We start from the raw sequence: 11614 nt of genomic DNA, 5'->3' as shown, positions 1-11614 counted from the left end.
CAGATCTAAAGTAGATGAGCTGTACAGGATGTTTGTGCTTTGTGCTCCACAGCGCCCCCTGTCAGGAGATCTTGCTGTGGTACCTGAGGTGCACAGAAAAGTGTGCAGCACTGTCAGCACTGTGGCAGCTTTCAGGCCTGCAGGGAGAGAACAACAAGGTGGTTGCAGTCCCCTGTTTTAGCCCAGGCAGTAATGGAGGAGCCAGACCCTGCTCCAGGGAGAGCTGCAGGTAAAAGAGTACTCTCTTTTCTGTGTATTGTGTTGTTCAGGTTCTCATGACAAAAACATGATGCAAAATGCAGAAGATCTTTTGAGATATTTTGTGAAGAGAGACACTTGCTGATCTCATTCCACCTTTGTTCCTTTTTTTCTGAGCTGACTGCCTCTTGTCATTTCTATGTATCTCTCTCATGTCTCTGTTCTTGTGTCCAAGTAATGAGGACGATGCTCTGTATGAGAAGCTGTCAGAGGAGCAGTGGAGGCTAGAGTGTCTGATGCAGCTGCTAGCTGAACTCAAAGACAGTGACCTGCCAGGAGACTTCTTCCTAGATCTGCTGCAGGTAAGGAGTACACAGACACGTGCACACGCACGCACGCACACACATACATATACTCTTGCGCGCACGCACGCACGCACACACATACATATACTCTTACACACACACAATCTCTGTTTTAATTTGAGGTTGATGGTCCATTACTTCCTCTCCTGCAGCAGCTGACCAGCTGGGCTGCTGCAGAGGATGAAGATAAAGTGGATGAACAGCAGTTGGACATCTCGGCCATGACACTCCTTGAGGTGGAGCATCAGCTTCAGGGTCGAGCTGCAAGGCAAGGCCACAGACTCGCTTTGCTTCAGGTGCTGGCTGTGATGGTCGAGTCTCTACATCATACTATTCTGCTGAGGAAAAGCACACAGGTGAGTGGAGAGACATGCAGCCAACAGAAGGAGCAGAGATGCTAAGTTCTCCAAAACCCAGCTGTATTTTTGCAGCTGTTCGTCTCCATTCAGTTTGGAGCCTAGAGCAGCTCACAGTTCAGCAAAATGTTAAGAATTTGCCAGGTTAGAGTTAGAGTCTGACAGATACCTGATTTTTGGGGTTGAAGCAAATGCAAAGAGTGGAAAAATGTCCAATATTGACTTATCACCTCATATTCTGATGTACATATACACATTTTTTGCAATGATTTATCAAATCAAGTTACTGAAATGTTGTGACCAAGATACACATACACATTCCATGCCAACTCTCCTAGGGCTGCCCAGTTCATATCAGGGATTTTCTTGAAAAAAAAAAATCAATCCTTTACTCAAAATACTTTTTAAGTTATGAATTTTTGATGTTTGGCCCTCTGAGCTAAATTTCAGTCTTATTTTTCACTAGACAACATGGATTCATTATAATAGTTGTTGCTGAATTGCTACAGTAATCAAATTGATAACAGGAATGATTTTTTTTATCTGAGAAAGAAGGATCTGTCACTTTAACAAATTCTTATCTCCACTAGTTTTGATTTTCTTTTGGTTCTGTGTAGGATTAATAAAGTTTTGTCACATCTGGAAGTTATTTGATCCTGCATAAAAAAACACTTGAGTGTAACAGATTTTAAGTATAGCTTCAGAGCTGAAAACCCCAATTTTTTTATATTCTGAGTGTAGATTTTCACATGAAGGATTATTTTAGTATGTCAAAGTGTTGATATTCATTGTGCATATAAAACAAATAGTTAAGGCTGCAACTAACAATATTTTTTTTTATCGATTAATCGGGCGATTATTTTTCAATAAATCTAACTATTATTTTTTTATTACTCGGTTAATGTAATGATGACCAAAAAAACAATCATCTTCAATCATCGTCGAGCAAATATGACAAAGTATGAACTGCAGGGCATTATTTCCCAATTCCCCAATTTACACTGCTAAAAAATAAAAAAAAACATTTATTTCAAGTACAGCTTTAGGATTTTGTATGGTGCCATGAACTTAATAGACGTTTCAACATGATTATTTTCAAAAAAATTCATGGCATTAACAGGGGAAAGTTCTGGATTTTGGGTGAGTTGGAAAGGAATGACCCATAATGACATCTGAGCACTGAAACAATAAACGTCACTGATAACCCCAAGCATTTTTTTCTGCTGTATGTTACGGTGCTTAGGGCTGGGTATCACCAGGTACCTCGCAATACGATACTATCACGATATTTTGCTCACGATAACGATAATATCACGATACAGCGATTCTGCGATAATCGATATATTGCAAGAAATTTCATCCACGATACATCACGATATCTGTGTCACTGAAGAAATTCAGAATTTGTTGACTGCACTGCATCCATTTCAAAGGAATTACAAAACATTGTCAATCAATTTCACATGAATGACAGCCAAGTAAACAAAGAGTATATTGCACAGTGTCTCTTCTTAACACACACACTGACTACAACTATCATTAAATATCTATATGTGTGGGTTTCAGAGCTACTTAAACCATTTTTTAAATTTGATTTGGTTGTATACCTATGTTTGAATAAAGATAAAGTTGTCCCCCGAAGAGGGGTGGTGGTGGTGGGCCAAAAAAAACATGTTTTGTTTTGTTTTTTTTTGTTTTTTTTCATTTTTAAATATCGATATTTGGCACCAGTGTATCGATAACGTACCTGAAGACGAAATATCGCGATATACCGTAGTATCGATATTTTGGCACACCCCTAACGGCGATGGCAATATAACTGCGGTAATCCAAAATAAACCAATGATATTGGCATACCGATTTGTCCATCTGGCTCTAGTTACAGTTCACAAAATCAGAAATGGCTAGTCTCTTTGTGAAACGGGCTAGTATTTGTCAGATTTGCTGAAATTTTGTGCATCTTTTCTTCAGTAGCACTGCTAATAAAACACTTCCCTCGGCCTGTAAGCTACAGTTACCTGTGCAAATTTTTCTGAGCCTCTCAGCTGCTCAAGTTGTCAAACAACACATACTGGCCCGCTCAATAGGTTATAGTTGAAGAGGTGGAAGGAGAATTTCTGATGCATCTCCAAGCTTGACACCATCTTGCAAAGCTGTCAGCTGCAATGTCTGTGAAGCGTCTGTGAACATGTTTGAACTCATGAGTTTGCAGGACTCGATACTACATTATTATTTGAGACCACATCCATCTCACTGACAAAAATCTGTCTACAGAGAGACAGACATAAAGTCGTTGTCAAAAGTTTACATACACTGGTAAGGAACATGTCAATCTTGGCAGTTTTTAGTTCCAATGATTTCAACAAGTCTCATTTTCTTATTGACTTGTGCAGTGCCTGTAGGAAATATGTATTCCTATAGAAAAGTGGGAGGTTAAGTAGCTTTTTCATGGATGGCCAAATGAGGCTGTGTTTGAAGGTGGGACGTCAGGGATATTTAGGTTTGTTGTGAAATCCGATATTCCAGGGTATAATTGGCTGTTTTTGACTATTTTTGATTTTGCCATTATATTTCACCTTAAAAACTATTTACTTGGTGTCATTATTTTCAGCACAACCTCACGTGTGACTGTACAGTTATTTTTTTATTTTGACATACTGTATTAACACAATAGACCTAAAATCACAAAAAAACATAAAATCTGAGTAGAAAAAGTTAGATTTTTTTACTGTGAAAACCACAAATATGTTTAACAAACCATTTTTTATTACTTATAATGCAAATATAAATTGTTGTTTGCTAAATATGTGCATAAATTAAACAATTTTTACAAAGTTATATGTAACTATTTACATTTAAATGCAGGCAATGCTCAGGTCTGCCTGAGCTCCTTCCAGCTGAATGAAGAGCTGCACTGCCTGCTCCACATTCAGCTTCTCCTCATTATTCTGACTCATTAAACAAAAAAACGACTCCACTACACACTAAACACACTACACCAAACACTACATAACACACTAACTACACACTCCAAACACGCTAAATGTCACAAATCTCTCAACTCTCAATATCGCTGTCTCTACACCGACCGTCGTTGCCTGTCATTCATCCGCCTCCGTCCCTCCCACAACTTCCCGTTCCTCAACAACCAAACTTGCTGCTTGGACACTTTTGTGACAAAAGCCCGTTTTTACCGTTTCTTCCTGCACCAGACACAAAGCAAATGTGACGGCAATGTTGGCAAAAAAGCATGGTGGACATTATTTACCCTAAGTCCGGTTTTGGACGTGCCGGTGGGTCCGGTCTGTCGAATCGGGAGGTGGGCCGTGTGGGTGGGCTAACAGCTAGCTACACACGAACATCCACAGATTCCGATTCCACTTTGTATTCTGCGCGTCTCTGGATCTCCTCAGACCCGAACAGACTCGGTCCGGACTCGTCTCATTAATCCACAACAGTCAGTTTAGATGCACAGAACAGAACGGGACCGAACCGCCGGCAAAATCCCGGTCCAGCTCGCGCCACTGCAGGTATAAATCTGCTTGTTTCTTTAGGTATGTCGTAGAGTCGGGCTCTGCAGTGATTGGCTCTGGTGCGCGCGTGGCCACGGTGTGCAGTGATTGGCTCTGGTGCGCACGTGACTGTGGTGGCTCCGGTGGACAATGCTCACTGAATTTGTAAAGCATTTCTGAAATAATTTATTAACGGTATCATTGCAGTCCAAACAAATCCGACGTCCCACACCCTTAAACCAAGCAGCAGCCATGTTGAAAGTCTCAGGTCAGTCTGATCCTGATCCGCAGAGATATTTGAGGAACACACACACACACACACACACACACACACACACACACACACAGACAGACAGAGTTTCCTTGCTTTTATAGAGAGATGGAATGAGTGGAACACAAACTACTCTTTCTCAAAAAACATTCATGAAATTTGGTTCTAATATGAATTTATTTTGGCTGTTCTGGAAATGTTACCAAGCCTGCTGGGTCAAAAATATACAAACAGCAACTTGAGCTGATCTGATATGCTGACTTTTCTGGGCCCATTTTAATAGGGTTTGTTTGATACACTCATTAGAATCAGCCACAAACACTACAATGGGAAATTCTAAAGAGCTCAGCATGGATTTAAAAAAAAAAAGAAAAAGCACATCATTGATTTGGACAAGTCAGGAAAGTCACTTGGAGCCATTTCAAAGCAGCTACAGGTCAAGATCAACTGTGCAAACAGTTAAACAGTTAAAGTGCATGGTACAGTTGTGTCACTGCCACAATCAAGAAGAAAAACACAAACTGCTGCTGAGGGAAAACTGGTCAGGATGGCCAAGAGTCAACCAAAAAACACCAAAAAGCAAGTCTGCAATGAATTAGAAGCTGCTGTAAGACAGGTGACAGTGTCCACAGTCAAGTGTGTTTCATCGCAACGGGCTAAGAGGCTCTCGTGCGAGAAAGTAACCCTTGTTCCGGATGCAGCACTCAATGCTCAACTATTTGCTGCTGATGACATAAACAAATTATAAACCTTGTGGAGAAATTTTCTGTGGTCAGATGAAACAAACATTTAGTTATTTTGACCCCCATGAGTGGCAATATGTTTGGATGCTGAAAGGCGAGGCCTTTAACCCCAAGAACACCATACCTACTGTCAATTATAGGGGTGGTAGTATTATGCTGTGGGGCTGTTTTACTGCCTGTGGATCTGGTGCTTGTAAAGAAAGTAAATGGAATAATGAAAAAGGAGGATCAGCTCCAAATTTTTCCGGAAATTCTAAAATCGTATTTGAAAGAAGATTGAGTCTTGGGTGAAGTTCTTCTTTTTTAAAGAGGAAAAATGATCCCACACTCATACGTGGTAAAGGAATGGCTAAATCAGCCTAGAATTGAACTTTTACAGAGGCTTTATATTCTGCAGTGGCCCAGAGTTCAATTCCGACCTCTTGCTGCATGTAGGGCTGAACGATATATCATTATCGTATCTATATCTAGATATGAACATTCAAGATATTCATATCGAAAAAGCAACGATATAAACGATATAGATTACCCCGCTCGCCCTGCACGTACAGCTCTGGCAGTCGCAACAAACATTCTTTTTACGATTGCCCTTGAATGCACCTCTAAGGCCAGCCAACCACAAACCTTATTTCATGTTTGCTGTGGATCGACAGCTGAAGCTAACCAATGACAAACATACGAGGGCGGGAATAAGGGAGACGTAGACGCACACACAACTTGGCGACTTTCTAGCTAGTTTAGCGACTTTTCAGACCCTCTTAGCGACTTTATTTCTAAAAAGCGACTAGCAACAAATTAAGCGACTTACTCAGATCATCAGGGGAAAGGCGAGAAATATATTATATTGTAATTCTCCTGCTGCTCAGAGTCATCACAGTCTGCGGCTCCCCTGCAGCAGCGCCGGCTCTCTGTCCTCTCACCCGGCAGCAGGCGGCAGGTGTAAGTGGGGGGGGCTGGCTGGGGCAGCAGGAGCGGACGCTGCGGCCGCTCGCTCTGTGGATTTGAGACCGTATAGCTGCCGTCTACTCTGTTTTGATCCGTTAATTCTCTGACTTCTTAGTCTTTCTAAATTCCACTGGTACTTTACCAGCGATAACCTGAAGCTGCTGAGTCTCGATCTTCACTCTCACTCTTTCTCTCCAGATTAGGATGTCATCGTTCATCTTGTAAAAATACACATAGTTCGTTTGATCTTCTCCCTCCCTTCACTGTTGTTACTTCAAATATATTTGTCTCTGTAGTGAGTTTGTGATTATTTGGTAAAGATTTCTCTATCAACCATTTGTATATGGCTTAAAATAATCTCTTTATTGTATCGTATCGTATCGTATCGAGATATCTGGCATGAATATCGAGATATGAAATTTTGTCCATATCGTTCAGCCCTAGCTGCATGTAATTTCCCCTTTCTCCTATCCCGTTTCCTGTCATCTCTCTGAACTATCCTTCCGGTAAAGTCATAAAGGGCACAAAAGATATTAAAGAGGTCATTATATGATAATTTTTAGGTTCATACTTTTTTTTTGGGAGTCCTAGTAGAATAGGTTTTCAAAAAAACACATTATTTTTCTTACTTTACACTATGTCCTAAATGCTCCATTTGAGCTATAAGCCATTACTTAATGGGCAGGATGTAGCTAATCAGAGGTAGAGTATTACAGGTCATGCTGGGTAGGGTAGTGTGATCTAAAAGAATGCCGTAATAACTGTATGTCTGCTGACTGACTGGAGTGTATATATCTTATTATAAATATTTAATTATATATATGTTTGTATAACTCCTGTTAAATTGTGTGGCACATAAATTATGGAAATAAAGGCTTGACTCCAAAACCAGGCGTTTCTAGCAGTGCAGGATCAGTGTTTTCTGAAAGGCAAAAACCCCAAAAGCAGAATATGACCTACTGCACAAACTCTTCGCTCTTAGTGTGTCTATGAGTTAACAAACATTTTCACTAAACATGAACATTTATTAACTTACTCAACTCTATTCTTTCAGTACTTGCAATAGCTTTGGATGAAACTGCCTCTGTCACAGTGATTTGTCTTGCCTGTTGCAGTAATGAAGTTTGTCAAGCAAAAACTTGTTTTTGTATTCCACTACAATGTTGCCCACTGTGCAACACAGTTTAACTCTGTTTTCATGCAAAACATCAGGGAATTGTTCTGCATTGTCTTGTGCAGCGAGTTATGTAGGTAAATGTGAGACGTTTGCAGAGCAATTCTGCATCTTCAAATCTGGAAACAAGGAAGTGGGTTCGCTGAAGTCATGACATGAGCAAAGAGAACTCCCATGGTTGGTAAAAATAGCAAGACTAAATTTTGCATTGGATTGATTTAATTGGATGAATTTGCATGAATTGACCACAACATCACAAAAGGGACTGTAAAATGAAAATGACTACGAGACATTTAACCAAACATTAGTATGAACGTTTTTGACCCAGCAGATTTGTTCATATTTTTAGAAGACTCATAATAAACTCAAAATTGAACCACACTTTATAATTGTTTTGTGTGACAAAGTAGTAAATGTTCTCAGTGCTGTATCGTAGGCAACTGGACTTGTTTCAGTTTCTTGAAGATATTTCTTCTCTCATCCAAGAGGCCTCTTCAGTTCTGGAGGGTTAGTCCTGTTGCCTATGATACAGCACTTAGAATTACTATGACCTGGATGACTGATCATGTTTACCTTCATCAACAAGTAGCATGTTTTATGCAAGTTGTAGAAATCAGTGAAACTCAAGAATGTCATGACGTACATGTTCTTTCCAAGTGTATGTCAACTTTTGACCACAACTATATAGACACCCGGCAAATTCCCCAAAGCTGATTCTGTGGTAGCTTTCTCTAAATTAAGTTTCTAAAGGACCACACTGTATCATGAAGAGACACAATCAGACTCACAAGGTGAAGACGTTACCAGCCAATGCTGTCCTGACTATAAATAAATGAAAACTGTAAATTCTCTGCAGAGGACCTTGCTTGCTCTGTGTAGTACAGCTGACCTGGATATGACAGATTCAGATTCAGAGTCCTGAATTCGTGTTGTGTGGTTGTTTTGTTTAAAGATTATATTTAATGAGACAGATGATGCAGGCAGAACTGCACGTATTTGTTGACTGCTCTTACTGTGACTCCCCCAAAGGTTTACATCCCACTGTCATTGGTGTTAGCCCATCCCTGTGGGATTGCATCTATCCTTCTCCAGCACATTATAAAGTCAGTCTGTGTTTCTTTGGGAGTTCCTATAATGGAACTCCCACAAGTAATGGATGAGAAAACATTTCCTTACAGATTAAGAAAGCACCGTGATAAACTTGATAATGTCTTATTTGTGTCATGTGTCACTTTGGGTGTCTTTATAAGGACCGAAAGTTTAATGAGAATTTCCAAAAAAGGTTGAAAAATGTTAAGTTAGTTATTTGTAACTTTATATTTAGGGGGCCAAGCCCGAGGGGCCAAGGGAACGCGTATGCAAGCATACGCGTTTCCTGGGACCAGCGGTGGTAGAAACCCTATTGTAATTGTAAAGATTTTTATTTTTATTTTTCTCCGGCTAAAAGTAGTGCTGCAGGCTAAACCGTGCAAGGGAGGGCAGTGCAATTTGGAGGGTTGGTCCAGACTCCTGCGAATATCTCAGACACAAAAAACTACATATATTCGCCTGCAGGGGGCGCTATAACCCAGGCCAACACGTTTTTGCCTATAACTCCAAAACCGTATGTACATTCAAAAATCTTGTATCCCCAGATTGCCTGAATGGAGCTGAATCACTTTGCGATTGGCCATGCCCACTTCTGGTTAGAAATTTTTTTCGCAAAAACTGGAAAACCTACTTTTTTGAACTCCTCCTTGGGATTTTGTCCAATCTGCATGAAACTTGGCACGTACACTCTTCAGCTGCATCTGATCTAAAGTTATCAAAAGAATTTTGCTCGGTCAAAAAATGCACAAATTATTCAAGAACACATTTCTGTAGCTAGCTATAAAAATGTAAACTGTTTGATATCTTGGTCAAACTAAATGCTGTTAACACCAAATTTGAGATCCTTGGTTGCCATGACACTGGGAAGGGATGAGCCCAATTTGGCAAATTTTGGGCACTAGGGGGCGCTAAAAATATGGGAAGTTTATATCTCTTGAACAGCTACACCGATTTTTACGAAACTTGGTCGGTATGATGTAGGGCCAATCCTGAAGCCATATCTTGAAGGTGGTCATGACTGCTCAATGTGGGCGTGGCTTATTACAAGATAAACAACAAACATTAATTTCAGCCAAACTATTATGCTGAGACCTTTCAAATGTATATAGTACATATAGAATAGGACACAGTTCTTCCATACCAAAAATTGCACATGTACTCCACTAGGTGACGCTATAATGGATGCAATCGCGTTTTTGCCTGTAACTTCCACATTATAAATAACACATTTGCAAACCTTATATCCATATGTTCCCTGAACACAGCTGGGTTTTCTGACATAGGACACGCCCACTTCTGCTGCACAATTTGTTTGCTAAATCGCCACATATGCAAAACCTACTTTTTCGAACTCCTCTGGGGGATTTTGTCTGATCTGCATAAAACTTGGCACGTACACTCTTCAGCTGGACCTGGTCTAAAGTCATCAAAAGAATTCTGCTTGGTCAAAAAATGCGGAAATTATTAACGAACAAATTTCTGTAGCTAGCTATAAAAATGGAAACTGTTTGATATCTTGGTACACCAAATTTAAGATCCTTGGTTGCCATGACACTAGGAAGGGATGAGCCGAATTTGGCGAATTTTGGCCACTAGGGGGCGCTAAAAAGATGGGAAGTTTTTATTTCTTGAACGGCTACACCGATTTTTTACAAAATTTGGTCGGTATGATGTAGGGCCAATCCTGAGGCCATATCTTGAAGGTGGTCATTACTGGTCAATGTGGGCGTGGCTTATTACAACATAAACAACAAACATTGATTTCAGCCAAACTATTATGCTGAAAGCTTTGAAATTTAAATGGTACATGTAGAATAGGACACAGTTCATCCATGCTAAAACTTGCACATGTACTCCACTAGGTGGCGCTATAATGGATGCAATCGCTTTTTTGCCTGTAACTTCTACATTATAAATAACACATTCGCAAACCTTATATCCATATGTTCCCTGAATAGAGCTGGGGTTTCTGACATAAGACACGCCCACTTCTGCTGCACATTTCTTTTTGCTAAATCGCCACATATGCAAAACCTACTTTTTCGAACTCCTCCTACAATTTAAGCGCCATCTGCCTGAAACTTTGCTCATAGAATCTCCAGATGTGTCTCATAAAAACTTATTAAAAGAATTTTGGTACTCCAAAAAATCTGCTAGTTATAACCAAACAATTGTTTTTGTTAGCTAAAAAACACATGTTTCATATTTAGGTCAAACTAAATGCTTTCAACATCAAACTTAAGTCAATTGTTCCTGAAGTTATCCAGAGGCTCTGTGCCAAATTTGGTGCAAATTGGCCTATAGGTGGCACTATAACGGATGTAAATATGTTTTTGCCTTCAACTTCCACATTTTAAAGAACAAAGTGGGTGTGATTTAGTACAACAAATCCAAATCGACACACATTCAGCCTTTTGCACTTCCAGTGCACTTCGCATTACAGCGAATACCACGGCTCAGACTTTGGTCTGTCTTCTCACTTTTGCCCTGAGACCGTCATTCTTTGGGGCCAACTTCCGTGGGCTCTTCGGTGCGTGGGGTTCGAATCGTGCGGGGGGGGCTTGGCCCCCGTTCATAACTGCTTGCAGTTCTAGTTAAACATTATATTTATTAGAGGTTGTAAATCTCTGTCTTTTAATTTGTCATGTTTACATTTCTCGGTTTGTCCTTTCTCCAGGTGGTGGACTTCATGGTGACCCTGCTTCAGAGGGCCTGTTTGGGTCTGGATCAGGCAAATGGGCCAAGTCTTGGGAACCCAGTAGAGAATCAGACACTGAGCATGGGGATGGGCCTAGTGGCCACTATGCTGTCTGGGCCTCAGGTACTCAAATCTGTACTCTCAACACATCAATATCATGTAGTGTGCTAACTAAGCCAATCTTGAGCAAGGCACCAAACCCCCTGACTGTGTCTATGGGTCCTGTTTGCCCATGTCTTTATTTCACGCACTGTGAAATGCAG

General features: G+C 40.4%; 1 protein-coding gene across 1 annotated transcript in view; it reads left to right on the top strand.

Moving 5' to 3' along the window:
• tango6 (transport and golgi organization 6 homolog (Drosophila)) overlaps positions 1–11614 on the top strand; it is a 38410-nt gene that overhangs the window by 9331 nt on the left and 17465 nt on the right. Inside the window, exons 9-12 of the mRNA XM_030426048.1 lie at positions 53–229; positions 434–560; positions 716–919; positions 11331–11474. Coding sequence (XP_030281908.1) covers positions 53–229; positions 434–560; positions 716–919; positions 11331–11474 — 652 coding nt within the window. The remainder of the gene's footprint in view (positions 1–52; positions 230–433; positions 561–715; positions 920–11330; positions 11475–11614) is intronic.

This window comes from Sparus aurata, chromosome 8 (genome assembly GCF_900880675.1).
Source record: "Sparus aurata chromosome 8, fSpaAur1.1, whole genome shotgun sequence".
NCBI classification, from domain to species: Eukaryota; Metazoa; Chordata; class Actinopteri; order Spariformes; family Sparidae; genus Sparus; species Sparus aurata.
The sequence above is the reverse complement of the archived record's forward strand: the minus strand, read 5'-3'. Positions and strand labels throughout refer to the sequence as shown.